The sequence below is a fragment of the Argentina silus genome (assembly GCF_951799395.1).
Source record: "Argentina silus genome assembly, chromosome: 6".
NCBI lineage: Eukaryota > Metazoa > Chordata > Actinopteri > Argentiniformes > Argentinidae > Argentina > Argentina silus.
The window spans coordinates 7,344,991-7,363,071 of record NC_139660.1 but is presented as its reverse complement, the minus strand read 5'-3'; the positions used below and the strand labels follow the sequence as shown (position 1 = coordinate 7,363,071).

At 45.8% G+C, this 18,081-nt stretch overlaps 1 protein-coding gene across 5 annotated transcripts in view; it reads left to right on the top strand.

Moving 5' to 3' along the window:
• The window catches only part of dlg1a (discs large MAGUK scaffold protein 1a), a 92,008-nt gene that overhangs the window by 48,494 nt on the left and 25,433 nt on the right, over nt 1–18,081 (top strand). For 3 of the 5 annotated variants that reach the window (XM_083670977.1, XM_083670976.1, XM_083670974.1), the window contains exons 5-14: nt 1,472–1,606; nt 2,110–2,163; nt 7,005–7,055; nt 8,245–8,369; nt 8,616–8,785; nt 9,183–9,319; nt 9,933–10,077; nt 11,582–11,705; nt 14,258–14,414; nt 14,750–14,852. In XM_083670977.1, the coding sequence (XP_083527103.1) occupies nt 1,472–1,606; nt 2,110–2,163; nt 7,005–7,055; nt 8,245–8,369; nt 8,616–8,785; nt 9,183–9,319; nt 9,933–10,077; nt 11,582–11,705; nt 14,258–14,414; nt 14,750–14,852 (1,201 nt within the window). Of the gene's footprint in view, nt 1–1,471; nt 1,607–2,109; nt 2,164–7,004; nt 7,056–8,244; nt 8,370–8,615; nt 8,786–9,182; nt 9,320–9,932; nt 10,078–11,581; nt 11,706–14,257; nt 14,415–14,749; nt 14,853–14,955; nt 14,967–18,081 lie in introns of those variants that run through there. The other 2 variants (XM_083670975.1, XM_083670978.1) reach the window with 2 other exon arrangements.

Genomic DNA, 18,081 nt, shown 5'->3' with positions numbered 1-18,081 from the left:
CAGGAAACTGTTGAGCGCTTTGGTCTAATCTTTTATTCTCAGTCTTATGAGCACTGGTGTAGAGAAGTCTGAATTTGCAGGGTTATACACATACATACACACACACACACACACACACACACACACACACACACACACACACACACACACACACACACAAAATGGACACAGAAAGGGGAATTCCTCTAGTTTTTTTTACTTCTTATCGTGTGTGTAAATTAAAGGCTAGAAGCAACACAGTCCACAGTGGCTGATGAATGAGGATGAAGTCGTGTGTGTGTGTGTGTGTGTGTGTGTGTGTATGTATGTGTGTGTGTGTGTGGGGAGGTGCATGTTCATCCTTCTGGCCCTACTGTACAACAGCAGGCTACACTCATCATCCCTATTATATAAGGCTCTCATCTCACAGGGGCCACCGTTACCCTTAACTACCTACCTACTGTACGGCCACTTCTGTTCAATGAAGCCATCGGCAGCTCTGGTGGGTCCACTGGGAAAGCTGTCAATGAGTTACATTTACATTGAGAGGAGGGGAGCACATGACAGTGGGACTATGGTGTGTGTGTGTGTGTGTGTGTGTGTCCCTCTCCCTTTTCAATGTTCTCTGTGCAGGTACTCTGTCTGGTTCCTATGTGTGGGATAGGGGGTGTATCTCTCCTCTCTGTTTTTATTCTTGGTGTTTTGATGCTTATTTTCTCTATTTAGAGTGATGCCCAGTCATAAGGGATCATTCTTCTATAGCTAGCTAAAGTCCTGGTATAACCTTTTTAATTGAATCATGTATCCATACCCATAGTATTTTTAACCTGTGTTTTAACCTGGCTTAGTGTTTGAATATGGAAGTATTCTGTCTTCCTTATCTTGAGAGAAACCTGTTTACTTAAATATCCCACAACAAGCAGACACATTTAAGAGGATTTGCATATTTCCTGTACGAGTGCTCTATACATCCTGTGGTAGGATTCAGTCTCGCAACAAATCCTCACTACTCTTATCAATGGATGCACTCTGACAGTCATTCTGATGCTGTGGGCTTCAGTCTTTCACTTCCATCTCTCTCTCAATTTTACCCTCTCATCCTTCCATCATAATCCGCGCACGCACACGCACACGCACACACGCGCGCACACACACACACACACACACACACACACACACACTCAGTGACACACACAGCCATCCTCATTGTCATAACATCCATTCAGAACATTAGCATTCTCTCTCTCTCTCTCTCTCTCTCTCTCTCTCTCTCTCTCTCTCTCTCTCTCTCTCTATCTCTTTCTCTTTCTTTCCCTCTCTCCCCCTCTCCATCTCTCCCCCTCCCTCCCTCCCTCACTCCCTCCAACATGTACTCTGATGTCACCTTGTGTTACTGCATCAATGTTGTGTTGCTTTGTGTGTGTGCGTGTGCGTGTGCGTGTGTGTGTGTATGTATTGTACGCTGACCTTTGACCCCATTGCCATTGTTCAGCAGACCGATGCGGTGACTCCACCCCCTGTTCCCATAATCCCTGTGATCCCTATCTCGCCCGTCCCCACCGAGACCATCCCTGCCATCTCTCCGCCCACTCCGCCCTCTCCTCCGCCCTCTCCACCCGCATCACAGGTCCTACCCCCTTTTTTTTCCTCCTCATTTTTTTTTCAACCTCCCATTTGGCTGCTGTTTTGATTTGGATGATTTGGATGATTATTGAGGGAAGTCAGTGAAGTGATGATTCCTATGCTGGCTGCTCAGGAGAAGCCTACAGAAAGGATCACAGGGGACCGTGGACCTGCATGTCTATAAGGATGTAGTTGTTGGGGATGTATTGGTTGACATATAGCCATAGCTTTATAAGGCCTCAGGATTTCCACGTTGTGCAGTGCAGTATGTCATGTCGTGTATGGACGCTTTCCGCTGTGATAATCTCTAGCCGATGCATTCAAAATGTTGTACCAAAACATGCGCAGAGTAAGTGGTTATTTTACCTCACAAAAAATAAAAGCTTTGCTTAAATGGTGGTCTTATTCTTTTGTGTAAGTTTTAACAACAAACTACCAGGTGAAATGTCTGTTGAGCTCATGATTGACCAAATCTGTTTTAATTGTGTGTGTTTGTGTCTCTTTCAGGCAAACCCGCCCCCTGTGGTGGTTAACACGGACAGTCTGGACACCCCCCCATATGTAAGTACTGTAGGGATTGATTTAGCTCTGGTAGTCCTGTATTTTACCCCCAATATACGGTATATATTTACCCTCAGTAACACTGTATTGTCTGTGTTGTTGTCTGATATGTGCTACTATTCACTGAACAGGCATACTGTAGGTACTGGTATGCACTGTGGTAACAATCTGTAATATCTGCTAATATTTTCTTGAACCACAAAGAAACCGAATGGTAATTATTAGATAAGTATGCTATAATTACCATGTTGCCCGGTGCTTCATGTCTCAGTACAGTGGATGGACAGCATAAGCCTTTCTTTCCTTTGTCCATTAAACTAAGTGTAGTTTGGATTCATTTGGAAACAATGTGCAGATTATTTACTTGTCTAATGTACAAATCAGGTCTAGAAACCAAACACACGTTAGAAACAAATGGCACTCAAATTGGTTTAGCCGTCGTGTTGGCAATTACCACTTTGTTTGTATGTAAGAACATCGTACATAGTACATTTTTACCATAGATTACGATACCCAGGGCTCAGTGATGCAACCGCATGTACATAATACATAATTTAATCTCTTGTGAAAATGACTTGCATTGAGATTGAAATGATAGGTATTTAGATTACATGCCAAATCGTATGGCGCAGCCTCTCAGTGCCTAAGTACTGTATGCTGGGGGGAGAAGGACAGCATACTCATCCCTACTAAGCCGACTGCTCACTGTAATGGTCAATGAAGGTCATTTCTGTACATGCTTTTTGTAAAGCGTCTTTGGGTCTTATATGTGCTATATAATTGTGATGTATTACGCTATAACCAGGGACTATCATGTCTCTTTCGAGACTACGCCTTGTGAATACCATACATGTGTACTATGCCTGATTTATTCTAATCATGTGACCTTTACTTAACCAGACCAGCTCTTGTTATTATGAACCTATTTCCTGAGAGAGAGAGAGAGAGAGAGAGAGAGAGAGAGAGAGAGAGAGAGAGAGAGAGAGAGAGAGAGAGAGAGAGAGAGAGAGAGAGAGAGAGAGAGAGAGAGAGAGAGAGAGAGAGAGAGAGAGAGAGAGAGAGAATTTGGCCTGTAGGGTAGTGGTGGAACTTGGAAAGAGAGGTGGAAATGATCAGTCTTCTTTCCAACTACATTATAAATGCTGTCCTCCCTCCCTTCTCCCTCTCATCTGAATTGATGTTAAAGAACTTGACAGGTGAAAGCCTCCACCACTTTGCTCTCAATCGATCCTCCACTTCTAATGAGTGGTTAATGGAAGGACTTCAAATGAGAGGAAGTGAAGGAGAGGAGTAAAGGAGAGGAAGTCCCTGTACACTATTGAGATGCACCCTCAGACTCAGAAGTGGGCCCTAATCTTGCTCCTCCAGGATCTCTCCAAAGGCCCACAGAGCCTACCACTCTCCCCCACCCCACAGTCAACCAAAGGGCTATATATACCTCTCTCTGTCAACCCAGAGAATCAAATTGGGATCAGAGAAAGAAAGATAGTCCAGATAGCAAATCCACTTCAGGATTTTAGTGGTGTGTGCGTTTGCATACCAAATGATTTAATGTGGTAGTGTGTGGTTAATGTGGTAGTTTCTGCACATGGACTTTGATTAGATGTGAGAGCTGGTAGGCCGGCCTGCCGTGTCTGGCCAGGCAATGCGACACACACTCATTATACACTGTCAGTGTCATGAGAGTGTGTGTGTGTGTGCGTGCGCGTGTGTGTGTGTGTGTGTGTGTGTGTGTGTGTGTGTGCCTCTAGAGAAGGTCACTCAGTTTCTCAGTTTGAACTTAGGTAGTCGTCTTGTCATAAAGCTTTCTTAGTTCATTCCAATGACACTCCTTTGGGTCTTCTCCCATCATTCCACCTCTTTCTGTCTCTCTCTATCACTGTTTTCCTCTTCCCTCTCACTCTCTGCCCAAATCTATGGCCATTTTCCTAATGTCCCATACTGGGTATACAGTGTGTCTAGTGTGAGGGGCAGATGTGGCGTGGCAGGCAGGCAAGCAGGCAGGGAGGGGAGGCTTTTGGTATTTAAAGGCCTTAGAGTCCCATCAGGGAGCTTAAAGCCAGGGTTACAGGATCACACTGAGCAGCTAACCCACACCAGCCTGGACAGGACAGCCTGGACAGGACCTTGTGTAACTCCACGCTGGCAGTTGGGCTGTCATGGGGGGACAGATTTATTGTTGGGTGTCGTATTTTCCTATTTGGATTTTTTTTTATTTAGGATCCGTAATCCCCCGGCTTCTGTGTCTGTGTGTGTGTGTGTGGGTGTGTGTCTGTGTCTGTATCTGTCTCCGTCTGTGTCTATGTCTCTGTTTGTGTGTGCAAGTGTGTCTGTGTGTGTGTGTGTGTTTGTGTATTTATCTACTACTCTGCATGTCAATTGAGTTCTACGTAATCACGAGTAAAGCTAGCTGTGATAGGATTGTGTTGGCGTTGGCAGGACTGAAGTGTGATATGGGTGACATCACTGTGTTTAACTGTCTGACGCACATGTGAGGTTAGGATCAGAGGGGGCCACGTCAGGACATGATCAACATCAGTGGACAGGTCAACTGTTTCTTCCCCCTGGACTAAGCAAACCCCCGTTAGTGGTTGTTACCAGTCGACGATGGTATTACCTCTCTCAGAGAAGTGCTTGGGTGAGGTTCATCAGCTGAGAGTCACAGTCTGAACGACTGTATAGTGTCGTGGAAGTACAGATGTGCCCGCTAACATTTAACATTTCTCTCATGTCTTAGAAATGACCGGAGAGATGTTCAGGTTCAGGTGCAGGGAGAGAGAAGTTAGTTTACGGTTGATGACAATGAGGACGGATGTCATGATGATGATGATGATTACAGTGTGTAAGAAATGGATGCTGCTGAATAGTAGAAAGGTTCTAGTGCTGAGGTAGTGTTAGGACAGAGAGTGAGCAGTAGTTTTGGTGTTAAGGTAGTGTTAGGACAGAGAGTGAGCAGTAGTTTTGGTGGTAAGGTAGTGTTAGGACAGAGAGTGAGCAGTAGTTTTGGTGTTAAGGTAGTGTTAGGACAGAGAGTGAGCAGTAGTTTTGGTGTTAAGGTAGTGTTAGGACAGAGAGTGAGCAGTAGTTTTGGTGTTAAGGTAGTGTTAGGACAGAGAGTGAGCAGTAGTTTTGGTGGTAAGGTAGTGTTAGGACAGAGAGTGAGCAGTAGTTTTGGTGTTAAGGTAGTGTTAGGACAGAGAGTGAGCAGTAGTTTTGGTGGTAAGGTAGTGTTAGGACAGAGAGTGAGCAGTAGTTTTGGTGTTAAGGTAGTGTTAGGACAGAGAGTGAGCAGTAGTTTTGGTGGTAAGGTAGTGTTAGGACAGAGAGTGAGCAGTAGTTTTGGTGGTAAGGTAGTGTTAGGACAGAGAGTGAGCAGTAGTTTTGGTGTTAAGGTAGTGTTAGGACAGAGAGTGAGCAGTAGTTTTGGTGTTAAGGTAGTGTTAGGACAGAGAGTGAGCAGTAGTTTTGGTGGTAAGGTAGTGTTAGGACAGAGAGTGAGCAGTAGTTTTGGTGGTAAGGTTTGATCGTAGTATTTTGTGGGTGTCATCAGGGGGATAGTCGTGTTTGTATAGAGTAGAGTAGAGTAGACAACTTTATTTTCCTCCATGAGGAAATTTGTTTGCAGCGTCACTTACAAACACAACACACATATTCAACACATATACATGTACATACATAAAAAACATGTATAGTGAGCTGATGGTGGTAGTGCCAGTGCGTGCATGCGTGTGTGTGTGTGTGCGCGTGTGTGTGGTATGCTGTGTGTGTAGTGGGTAGTTAGGGTATTGAGCAGTATTATTAGGTGGTACAATAGTATCAGGCAGGCAGTGAGCAGTCCTGCTGTCATTCTTTCTCTCCGAACAGGGCTATCAGCTCTAATCCTGGAGAGATTATCCTCCCGCACCACACAGGAAGACAGCATTAGAGCTCCCAAAGCCCTGCTGCCTGCAGTAGGACAGTATTCCCCCGTGATGCCAGTCCTACCCAGCCCTAGCCAGTCCTAGCCAGTCCTACCCAGCCCCAGTCCTATCCTGCCACAGCCCTACCCCTTCTCCTTCCCAGCCCTACCAAGAACTAGCCTATACAGATCTACTGTACCCAGCCCAAAGCCCTGCTGCAGGACAGAGACCACAGTCCTACCCCCCCCCCCCTCCCCCCCGAGACCTCAGTCCTACCCAGCCCCAGCCCTATCCTGCCACAGCCCTATCCTACCCATTCCCAGCCCTACCAAGAACACGAGCCTATCGTTAAGTGAAACTGAATTTCAGTATGCCGTCAGGTTATTACACCAGCAAGTCAGTTTAAAATACCACATCAGACACAACGTTCTTCAAGCCTAGCAGCATCTATTTAATATATGCATCTACAAACAAACAAACAAATATATCACATCTCTGGTAATCTCTACAGTTGTGACGTCTGTCTGATCAGGCTCCGCTTCACTCATCTCATCACCAACTCTCTCCCTCTCCTACTGCAGTACTGGAGATAAAGACCCTGATCAATCTAGCATTGCCTCTAGAGGAGAGACCCCTCTGATGAATATCCCCCATAGTCTTTTAGCTGTCAGGGTAGCTGCTCATACTGAAAGGAAATATGAGTAAATATGTATCCAGAAGAATGAAACATATGTAAATGAAATGGCCAAAATGCATTTGAAGTTGTGTCTCTGTCCTCAGAAGGACATGTACTGTAGTACTTGTGTCATACTGTGTGCCTTTTGAGTATAAGACCACGATACTGTCATGACAATAATGTTTGTCTTTTTAGTGCTGTGCGACAACCATCTCTTATGCCAATGGAGACACGCCTTCATCTGTCTCCTGTCTCCTGTTTTCTAGGTGAATGGTACAGAAGCAGATTATGAATATGAGGAGATCACATTGGAACGGGTAAGAGGAACATTACATTTATCACATCACACCGTGTGTCACAATACAGAACGTTTTATCACATTACCTCCCCTTATACACTGATGTAGAAGAAGAAATAATTCTGTCTATTTAGCATTTATGCAGGTCATCAGCATGTGACCACGCTAGAAAGGACAGTACAGGCGAAAGCCTCCACCACTTTGCTTTCTATCGATCCTCACACTTCAAATGAGTGGTTAATGGAAGGACTCCTTTAGATTCAAATGAGAGGAAGTGAAGGAGAGGAGTCAAGGAGAGGAAGCCACTGAACACTGTTGAGATGACAATATTGCTACATATTGACTGACAATATTGCTACATTTGGCAGTTGTAGCATAGCCATCTGATTACCCTCCAAAACCAATGCAAGATGTTTATTTTATATCTGAGCCATTCAAAAGCCCCTTGAACATGCAACCATGATTGAGTTTCCACATGATGTAAAGCCCCCCCCCCTCACACACACACACACACACACACACACACACACACACACACACACACACACACACACACACACACACACACACATGCTCTCTGTATCTGCTTGCCCTGTGGGTCTCTTCCCCTTTCTGCCGTGACCTGATTCAGAGCTAGCCTTTCTGTGTGTGCTTCACTAACTCCACATTAAGATACAATACTCAGTCCTGTGACTGAGAGACAGAGAGCACCTCCAACCATACACGCACACACACACACACACACACACACACACACACAGACACACACACACACACACACACACACACACACACACACACACACACACACACACACACTGCCTATAGAGGCCAGATCTGACTGTATACTACTGCTCTAAGATGCCTGACCCCCACCCTACTATATCCCATTACAAACTCTGCCCCCCAGACATACACATTCTCCCCCATTGAAATGTGCCCTGGCTGGCTGTACTGTACATCTCCCCTAGTGCATACCGTACTGTATGGGACTAATGAGCACTATGTACAGTATCTGTGCAAGGTATACATGTAGATATGAGTAGGACAGGGGTAGGACAGTTTATTGCTATACTGTTACTGCCATGCACTATAACATATTTCACAAAGTCATTAATGTCATTATGCTGACAATATAGATCTGCATTTGTTGATTGTACTTGAGTACTAAAGTTAACGGAACCTCTCTGCTGTATCTGTGTGTGTAGGGTAACTCAGGCCTGGGGTTCAGTATTGCGGGGGGCACAGATAACCCCCACATCGGAGAGGACCCAAGTATCTTCATCACTAAGATCATTCCTGGGGGGGCAGCTGCTCAGGACGGACGACTCAGGTGGGCACCCTAGTCCCTTGCTGTACTTAAAGGGGGAGTTTGCCCCAAATCCATTTTGATGTGTACTACAGTACAATTGTACTCAATGTGGACCGGACTGGCCATGTTACAGCAGCAATGTGCTGGTGGACACCAGCAAAATGCAAGACGGAATTTTTTCGGGATGTTTGATCATTCATTACATCATTGTAGCACATGGGTCGGAGATGTGAATTCCATGGATGGCTGTGTTTGACTCCCTCTCAGAGTGAATGACTGTATCCTGAGGGTGAACGACGTGGACGTGAGGGATGTAACACACAGTAAGGCTGTGGAGGCGCTGAAGGAAGCCGGCTGCATCGTCAGGCTCTACGTCAGGAGAAGAAAATCACTCACTGAGAAAATCCTGGAGCTCAAACTAGTCAAAGGTCCTAAAGGTAAGATAGTCTGAATCGCCACCTATGGGGGGGGGTTACATAGCAAACCATCTGTTCATTACAAACATTGCTTTTCTTGGTATGAATACATGTATGATACATTTAATATATCATACTTATATTACCTGTCTGTTATTACCTGTCTGTTATTACCCGTCTGTTATTCCATGTCTGTTATTCCCTGTCTGTTATTACCCGTCTGTTATTACCCGTCTGTTATTACCTGTCTGTTATTACCTGTCTGTTATTACCTTATACCTTTGATAACTAACTCTTCCTCTTATCTCCTGCACTCCGTCATTCCCCCCTCCATCATCCATCCTTCTTTCCCCTGTGCTTCCCCCTCCCCTTATCTGTCTTCTCTCTCTCTCTCTCTCTCCCCCCTCCCCCCTCCAAGGGCTTGGTTTCAGTATTGCAGGGGGAGTAGGGAACCAGCACATACCAGGAGACAACAGCATCTATGTCACCAAGGTCATTGAGGGAGGGGCCGCACACAAAGATGGGAGGCTGCAGATCGGAGACAAACTTATGGCTGTAAGACAATTTCCCTATTACACGACCCAATGTTCAAGCATTTTCACTTGAAACATACATGTCTCTCTATGTCTGCCTGTGTATCATGTAGTATTGAAGGGATATGTCTATAGTGAGGTATTAAAGGGGTGTATGATGTGAAGTAGGCTTTTAAAGGGATGTATGATGTGAAGTAGGCTTTTAAAGGGGTGAAGTAGGCTTTTAAAGGGATGTGTGATGTGAAGTGGGCTTTTAAAGGGATGTATGATGTGAAGTAGGCTCTTAAAGGGATGTATGATGTGAAGTAGGCTTTTAAAGGGATGTATGATGTGAAGTAGGCTTTTAAAGGGATGTATGATGTGAAGTAGGCTGTTAAATGGATGTGTGATGTGTGCAATGACAGGAGGTCTCCTACAGTTCTTTTAATCATCTTGAAGGCCATTAGTGAGTCACTAATGCTAGGCCAGACATTTATTCAGATGGATCCTCTTGATCCAAATACAGGATAATGAGATTCAATCAGATTTAGCAATGTGAGCTGACCTCTCAAATACCATACTAGTGTAGATTGGTGTCCTTGACATGTTCTGATTTCCAAAGGTTGATTTCTAGTTTTTTTTGTATTCTCCCCCAGGTGAACAGTGCTTGCCTTGAGGAGGTGAGTCACGAGGAAGCCGTGGCTGCCTTGAAAAACACCCCCGACGTGGTTTACTTGAAAGTGGCGAAACCCACCAGTGTCTTCATGAACGACAGCTACGCACCCCCTGACATCACCAACTGTGAGTGACACACACACACACACACACACACACACACACATTGATCTCACCTCCTGCCACCCCCTGGTCTTGCTGGCATTGCCTACCCAAGCCCTGACCATTGACCATCTGCTATTGTGTTATTGTAGTGTTATTGTAGTGTCACTCAGAGAAAAACATTATTAACTATTTCACACACACAGTGTGTTGGAGACGTGTGTGTTGAGCTGTGGCAGCAGATAAAGGGCTCCATTGATCCACACCTTCTCAGAAGTGCTGAGCTATTCTGATCTATAATGTAGCATCACTACATTATCCCTGAAAGGTTAGGCTGAATACCCAATGTGATTAGGCAACCCATGAAAATAAACTGTGTGTGTGTGTGTGTGTGTGTGTGTGTCTGCGTGCGTGTCAGTTGATCTGAGAGGCATGGGGGACATGATGTAGTGAGCTTTCATTGTTATAGATATCATTTTTATTTACTGAACAATGATAAGGATTTACTTTGTGGCCATATGGACTCATTAAGCTGTATTGTATGTTATTCTATTGTAGACTCCCGTCATGAAGGCTAGACAAAGACTAATGGTGTCATAGACCCACCATGGGGCTATTATCCCCCATAGCTCCCAGTAGTAATTCAGAGGTCAGAGTGGGGGAGTTACTGGGGGGAGGGAGGCAGAGAAATAATCTCCCCCTCCTCCTCTTCCAGCCTCACCCATAGTACTGTATGTAGATCAGTAGTGGACCACTGATCATCACAACACAGATCAACTGAGGCAGGCTTATGAAGGGGGGCTGGGAAAGGGTTTGGTAGCTGATTATAAACTGCACATCTAGCCCATATTCTGTTACCAGCATTTCATAATGGTGTGCTATTGTTTTATATTGTAATACAGTATACATACTGTACCCTATAGGCCTAGACAGCATACTGACGGCTGTCTTACGTGATTGTCTTTGGCCTAATACAAAGTGAAAGGAAGAATGTCGTATTTCACACAGAGTTGACATCTCCTCTGGTGGTGCTGTTGTTGAAGGTCATATTCATTTAAGCTGATTACCTCTCTCTGGCTGGGGAGACATAAACCATGCGTTTATAGACATCTGTCTCTGTGATTGACAGTTCAAGGTGAAGAAAGCTATTAGCCTAGCCTAGCCTAGCGCATCCTCCGTTGAGCAGCGTTGACTATTAGCCACTTATGCTAACTGACTAACCACTCGCTGAACCTCATTATTCAGTTATGACCAAAGCAGTCCTGTCATCATTTATGATACTACGACCTGGTCTGTTGCCTGCCAATTTTTTTTTTTTTTTTTTTGGGGGGTGAAATTGTCCCGTGTTAATGAAATTAAACTGTAGGTCTACTCACATTGTTACTAAAACGCCTATCTTGTTTGCAGAAACTGTATATACGCCGCACATATGGACATCATGTTAGATCTATTTGGGAACATCTGTTTCACCATCAAAGGTTTTTTGATGATGTGTTGATGATGATTTGCCATGTGTGTTGTCCCCCAGCATACTCCCCTCACCTGGACAACCATATCAGCCCCGCCTACCTGAGCCAACCTCTGACCTCGGCCACACCCGGACGCTACTCGCCCCTGCCCAAGGGCATGCTGGGGGACGATGAGGTCACAAGGTGAGCTGAGGCACCACACCACAGGAGAAGCTCTGGTCATGGTTCCTCTCTTTATAAAAGAGGGGGGATGAAGGAGGAGGAGGAGGAGGAGGAGTGGATATTGTATCGTAACTCAGTCAGGGGGAAGCAAAAGAGCAGAGAGAAGGACAACGATCTGTCAGACAGCTACTTCAGAATAAATCAGAAGCATACTGTGTGTTGCAGCCCACTTATTTGGACCACTTTTGGGTTACTGCACCCAAACATGCATCTTTATTCATCCCAGTCTGGAACACGCCTGATTTCTCAATTGAATTCTCTGAGTGAATTTGCCTAAAGCAGGAGTGTGTCACCACCACAAGTGCAGTCTCTCTATACGTATACACACACACACACACACACACACACACACACACACACACACACACACACACACACACACACACACACACTGGCTGCTCTCAACAGGCTAATGGACTGTCTCTCTTAGGGGTCTTTTAACAGGGGTCAGGAATTGAAGTGTTCCACTGGTTCACCAGGGCCATAGACCACCACTCTGAGTACCTCCCTGAGTCTCCTTCACAGCACGCAGACCTCTCAGCCACAGACATCAACTATGATTTATGCCTCTTATATTTCCATTCTAGACACACACACTGTACACACACACACACACATTGTACACACACTGTACACACACACACACACACACATACACACACACACACACACAGCGGTATACTGCCAAATGTCTTGTGGCTCTGTTTGGCTCCCTGTCTCTGTGAGCGATGAAATGAGAAAAGAAAACTGAGAAAAAGGACAGAGGCAGAATGTCAGCCCTTAATTGACATTCAAACAGGCCTCGTCAAACCCTCGCAGCAGAGCCGCAACTCTGGCAGCAGAGCCGCAACTCTGGCAGCGTCGCATTTAGTTTAGCATGCAGTGTTTAGACTCCCTCTAGCACACACACTAGTAGGTGGGGGGGGGGGGGGGGGGAGAGACAGAGAAGTGTGTATGTGTGTGTGACGTGGTGCATACGTGTATGTGTCCCTTGTGTGCACGTGCCTCTGTGCGCGCGCGTGTGTGTGTGTGCGTGTGTGTGTGCGTGCGTGTGCCTGTGCGTGTGTATGTGCGTGTGTATGTATGGCGTTAAGAGGCAGGGGTGCAGGCAGGCAGATGGCTCTGCCGTGGAGGGCAGAGTTTTGTCAGGGGATGTGGCATGTTTTCTCAGGTCACACGCATATTCGCCCATGTGCTTTACAATGGTAATCCACTTTAATGGAGGGATCAGCAGCCTATCGGAACCACGTCACTGAGGTCGTCACGTCTGTTACCAAAATGTGCGTTGCTCCGTCATAAGCGTCTACGTAAACGACTCCCCAGCCAATCGCTGAATTTCATTTTTGATAAATCGGATAAGCTTCAGATCAAGCTCCCTCTCACCCTGTCTACGTTCTAATGCTTATTTTCATTTTGCTCATTTTACAAATATATCCCACTGGGAGTTTATCATGCAATGACTATGGATTATGTTGTATAATGTGTTATTAAGTCCAATTGAATATTACCTGAGTGACTAGGCATAAACCATGTATTGTTTTTTTAGAACATGGTGTCATGAACCATTGTAAAAAACAAGTGTAATGTGATGAGATGAAATGTAAATGTAAATGAGATGTGGACTGGACGGTAGGGAGAGGGATGAAGACACAGTGTAACAGTGACCCCTGCTGGTGGATGTTGTGAATGACTGTAACCTCCTCAAAGGTCTAGACTTGGGTGCATCTCAGTTGTCTGCACAGCAGTCTCCTTTCCTTCATCTGCACCGGTATCAAAAAGCTGTACAGGGGAAAGCAGATGTTCAACAGACATCCACCATATTGCTTTCATATCTCATGTGTTTTCATATCAGTGCGTAAAGGAGACGAGGAGACAAGGAGAGGAAGCCTCTTTAGACTATTGGTCCTTTGTACAAATACCTCTTAGATAATATAAATCCATTGATTAATGTTTGAGCTTACAATAAAACACTTGGCCCGCAGAAGCACCTTGCTGCATTCACTGATAGAAAATAGATACTGAGACATATCTGCACTGTCTGTGTTTTCCACTAGAGGGAGTGCTGCCTCCAATAATAGGACTTAAGGAAAGAGAAACTGAGGCTTCCTCAAGTGCACTGTTCTCTGACAATTCATACCAACCATAGAGCCTCTTAGTTGTGTACATTGGTTCAAGTGTGTATGTATGCTGTGTGAGTGCAAGAAATGCAATCTGTGTAACTGGACCTGTGTTGCAGTTAGCCTGCTGATGTTTTGTAAGTGGGTGTGTAATATAATATATGCCATTTAGCTGACGCTTTTACCCAAAGCGACTTACGTTGCAGTAAGTGCATACATTTTTCAGTATATATGGTCTCAGCGGGAATCAAACCCACAACCTAAGCGTTGGTAGTGCCATGCTCTACCGACTGAGCCATAGAGGTGTGTGTGCGTGCGTGCGTGCGTGTGTGTGTAACGTTGTGTGTGTAACGTTGTGTGTACCTGTGTGTGTAACGTTGTGTGTGTGTGTTTCAGGGAGCCTAGGAAGGTGGTCCTCCACCGTGGTTCAACAGGACTGGGCTTCAACATCGTAGGAGGGGAGGATGGAGAAGGCATCTTCATCTCCTTCATACTGGCTGGAGGACCTGCTGATCTGTGTGGAGAACTCAGGAAAGGAGACCGCATCATCTCAGTAAGAACACGCACACACACACACACACACACATATTGTACATACACACACACATTCATACTACCCCCTACGTGACCTTAGAGCTTGTTGATTGATTTTGATCATTGATCAGGTTTTATCGACTTTTGCCGACTATTGACACTCGAAGGTCAAATGAATTTATGTTCATTGAACCATCTCTCTCTCCTTCTCTCTCTCTCTTTCTGTGTGTGTGTGTGTGTGTGTGTGTGTGTGTGTGTGTGTGTGTGTGTGTGTGTGTGTGTGTGTGTGTGTGTGTGTGTGTGTGTGTGTGTGTGTGTGTGTGTGTGTGTGTGTGCGCGTGCATGCGTACAAAGGTGAACGGGGTGGACCTTCGCAGTGCGACCCATGAGCAGGCTGCTGCAGCTCTGAAGAACGCAGGACAGACTGTCACCATCGTGGCCCAGTACAGACCAGAGGGTGAGTACAGACTGTTATAGCCCAGTACAGACCAGAGGGTGAGTACAGACTGTTATAGCCCAGTACAGACCAGAGGGTGAGTACAGACTGTTATAGCCCAGTACAGACCAGAGGGTGAGTACAGACTGTTATAGCCCAGTATAGACCAGTACAGACCAGTTCAGACCAGACAGAGTGAGAGAGAGGTTGAGTGGATGAGTTCTTTTCACCAGATGGTGAGTACTAAAGGGAGGTAGAGACAGGTAGATGGAGGATGTAGAGACTGATGGAGGAGAGGGTGTGTTAAACAAAGGGAAAGAGAGACGGGCAGAAGGACAGAGTGGGAGAGATGGACAGAGCAAACACAGAGAGAGGGAGAGGGAGAGCTGTCATAGGCCTTGTTGTGAGAGCTCTCTGTCTCCTGTCTGTGCACACTGGATCTGTGGTAATGGAAGTAGTTGAAAAGGTCACTTTTAACCAGGTTAAGACTGCTGATTGGTTTATCTGCTCTGATGTCATGGAAACAGGCTCCTCATGGGTTGTTAGTTGAGGTGAGGTGTGTGTACTTCCCTTAGCTTTGGAAACAGATATTACACACACACACACACACACACACACACACACACACACACACACACACACACACACACACACACAAACATCTGTTGCAGTGCCTTTTGTGGGAAATAAAGATCTGCCATTAGAGCTTCTGTACTGAACTAGACCCTCACACCATCACACTGGGGAGGATGTGGTACAGGGTTGTCTCATGTTCTTCTGTATGTGGACCTGTGATTGATTTCAACATGGTGTAATATTCCATGGAACAGTGGGACCTCAGCTTAGAGGTGTGTGTGTGTGTGTGTTTGTGTGTATGTGCGTGTGTGTGTGTTTGATCTGCATATGATTACCCTTTAGTGTGTGCGGTCTGTCCACACTCCATCGCCCCTCCAGAGAGAGTGGTTTTGTTTGATGTTCAAATCTGGCCACGACCACATACATTTAGCCTTGCCCAAGCCTCATCAAATCATACTTTCCACTCATATTCACCTCTTTATCTCTTTATCTCATTCTCCCTCCCTCCCTCCCTCCCTCCCTCCTTCCATCTCTCCATGGTGTGTAACATGGCCTTTATGCACGTCATGCAGTCTAGAGGTAATTCACCATGGAGGCTGTTCCCTGTCGAGTTCCCTGTGTGAGCGTGCGTGCATGCTTGCGTGCGTCTGCTGTGGTTATGAGAACGGGGTGTATTTCGTTATTCATTGGTACATTGAGGAGTAGATAAGAGGCTTTGCACTTTAAATACTTAAAGAGTCAGACGTAAGTGTGGCGGGGGGCTGGGGCGGGGGGTGGGGGGCTGGGGGCTGGGCTGGGCTGGGTTGGGTTGGGTTGGCACCATGGCGTGTGAAGGTTTCTCCCATCTCAGTCTCTACTCTCATTTCAATACAGCTTAAACCCACAAAGGCACACAAATCACGCAAATACACACACACACACACACACACACACACACACACACACACACACACACACACACGGTTTGCGGACATTTGATTGGATCCATGCTGAATAGTGTGGATTGTTTGTTTGATCATGGTGAACGAGACACAAATGCATTTCATGCATGGTGTGCTGTGATAATGGAAATAACAGGGAGGGTGTAGCTTGTGTGTGTGTGTGTGTGTGTGTGAGAGAGAGAGAGAGAGAGAGAGAGAACCAGCTTATGTTCCTTGTAATGTTGAGAACAGTATTCATATGTTCCATGTAATATTGATACATCTGTGTTGAGGATAGATCAGGTCGTGTGTGTGTGTGTGTGTGTGTGTGTGTGTGTGTGCAGGGGGGAGGATGAAGAGAGTGAGTGAGGATGTACTAGGACAGGTGGCTGCGTTGTGACTCGTGACTCTCCCACTGGGTGTCTGGGTGTGACAAGCTTTTTTTGTGACTGCTAAATCTGTTCCCTTCCCCTGTATGCCTCCTGTCCACTCAGAGGTGTGTGTGTGTATGTGTGTGTGTGTGTGTGTGTGTGTTCCACAGTGTCCAGTGTATGTAATTATTGTCCCAGCGAGCTCACCTCCTCCCTGGTGTGTGTGTGTCTGTGTTCCTGTGTTCCTGTGTTCCTGTGTTCCTGTGTTCCTGTGTGTGTGTGTGTGTGTGTGTGTGTGTGTGTGTGTGTGTGTGTGTGTGTGTGTGTGTGTCCTGCTCTTGTGGAGACTCTGTGGTCTGATCACTGATACCTCAGCAGCGGTACTTCCTGTGACTGGCGGCCTCTCCACACACATTTCCTGCCAGCGCAGGGAGGAGAGAGCAGGAGCACATACGTCCCTATGTGTATGTGTATGTGTGTGTGTGTGTGTGTGTGTGTGTGTGTGTGTGTGTGTGTGTGTGTGCCTGAGGAATGAGAGGCGAAGGTAGAAAAAGGAGGAGTGGAAGGGAGGAGTAGAGGTCTGCCCTGTGGTCATTCTGAGGCACGGTCCAGGGTTCCTTAGGGGTTCTGTGTGTTTATATCAGCCATCAGACTGTACACGCTACAGTACTGGAGCCAAGCATGGCACGGCACGGCACGGCGCTACAGGGATTGGCTTATGTGTACAAGTCCATCTCTCAGTAAATATATGCCTCTCTTCTGATATAATAGCTTTCTCTTCCTCTTCATCCTGCTTTTAACATGTTTTGATCTCCCTCTCTTTTCTTCTCTGTCAATGCATAGTGTCTTTCAGCGGGTCTCTCTCTCTCTTTCTCTCTCTCTCCTTCTCTCTCTCACCCTGGAGTGCTGTAGTTAGTGTATAATTGGGTATTTCCGGTCTTTTCCTGTGTGTCTCTCTCCTCTCTCGTTGGGCTTGCTAAACTTGCCACAGGCACTGCTATTTTAAGAGGTGGACTTGCAGAATTACTGTTAATGGCTAAAAACTAGAACATAGCACAAAAGAGTGCTTTCTAAAGGTTATTCTGTTCATCACTCAGCTTCTTTTTATTTATTTTTTAGAAAGTATAGAAATGTTTCTAACCCACAGGTGTGTGTGTGTGTGTGTGTGTGTGTGTGTGTGTGTGTGTGTGTGTGTGTGTGTGTGTGTGTGTGTGTGTGTGTGTACTACGACCCAGGGAGTTACACACTGGTTTGACTGACAGGTATGCTAATTTCTATATCCTCAATTAATGCAAATTCATTCATTATTTAATTTAGTTTCCATGGGAATTAAGTGGAATTAATGAATGTGATGTCAGAGCAGTCTTGGTCAATAAGGAACTA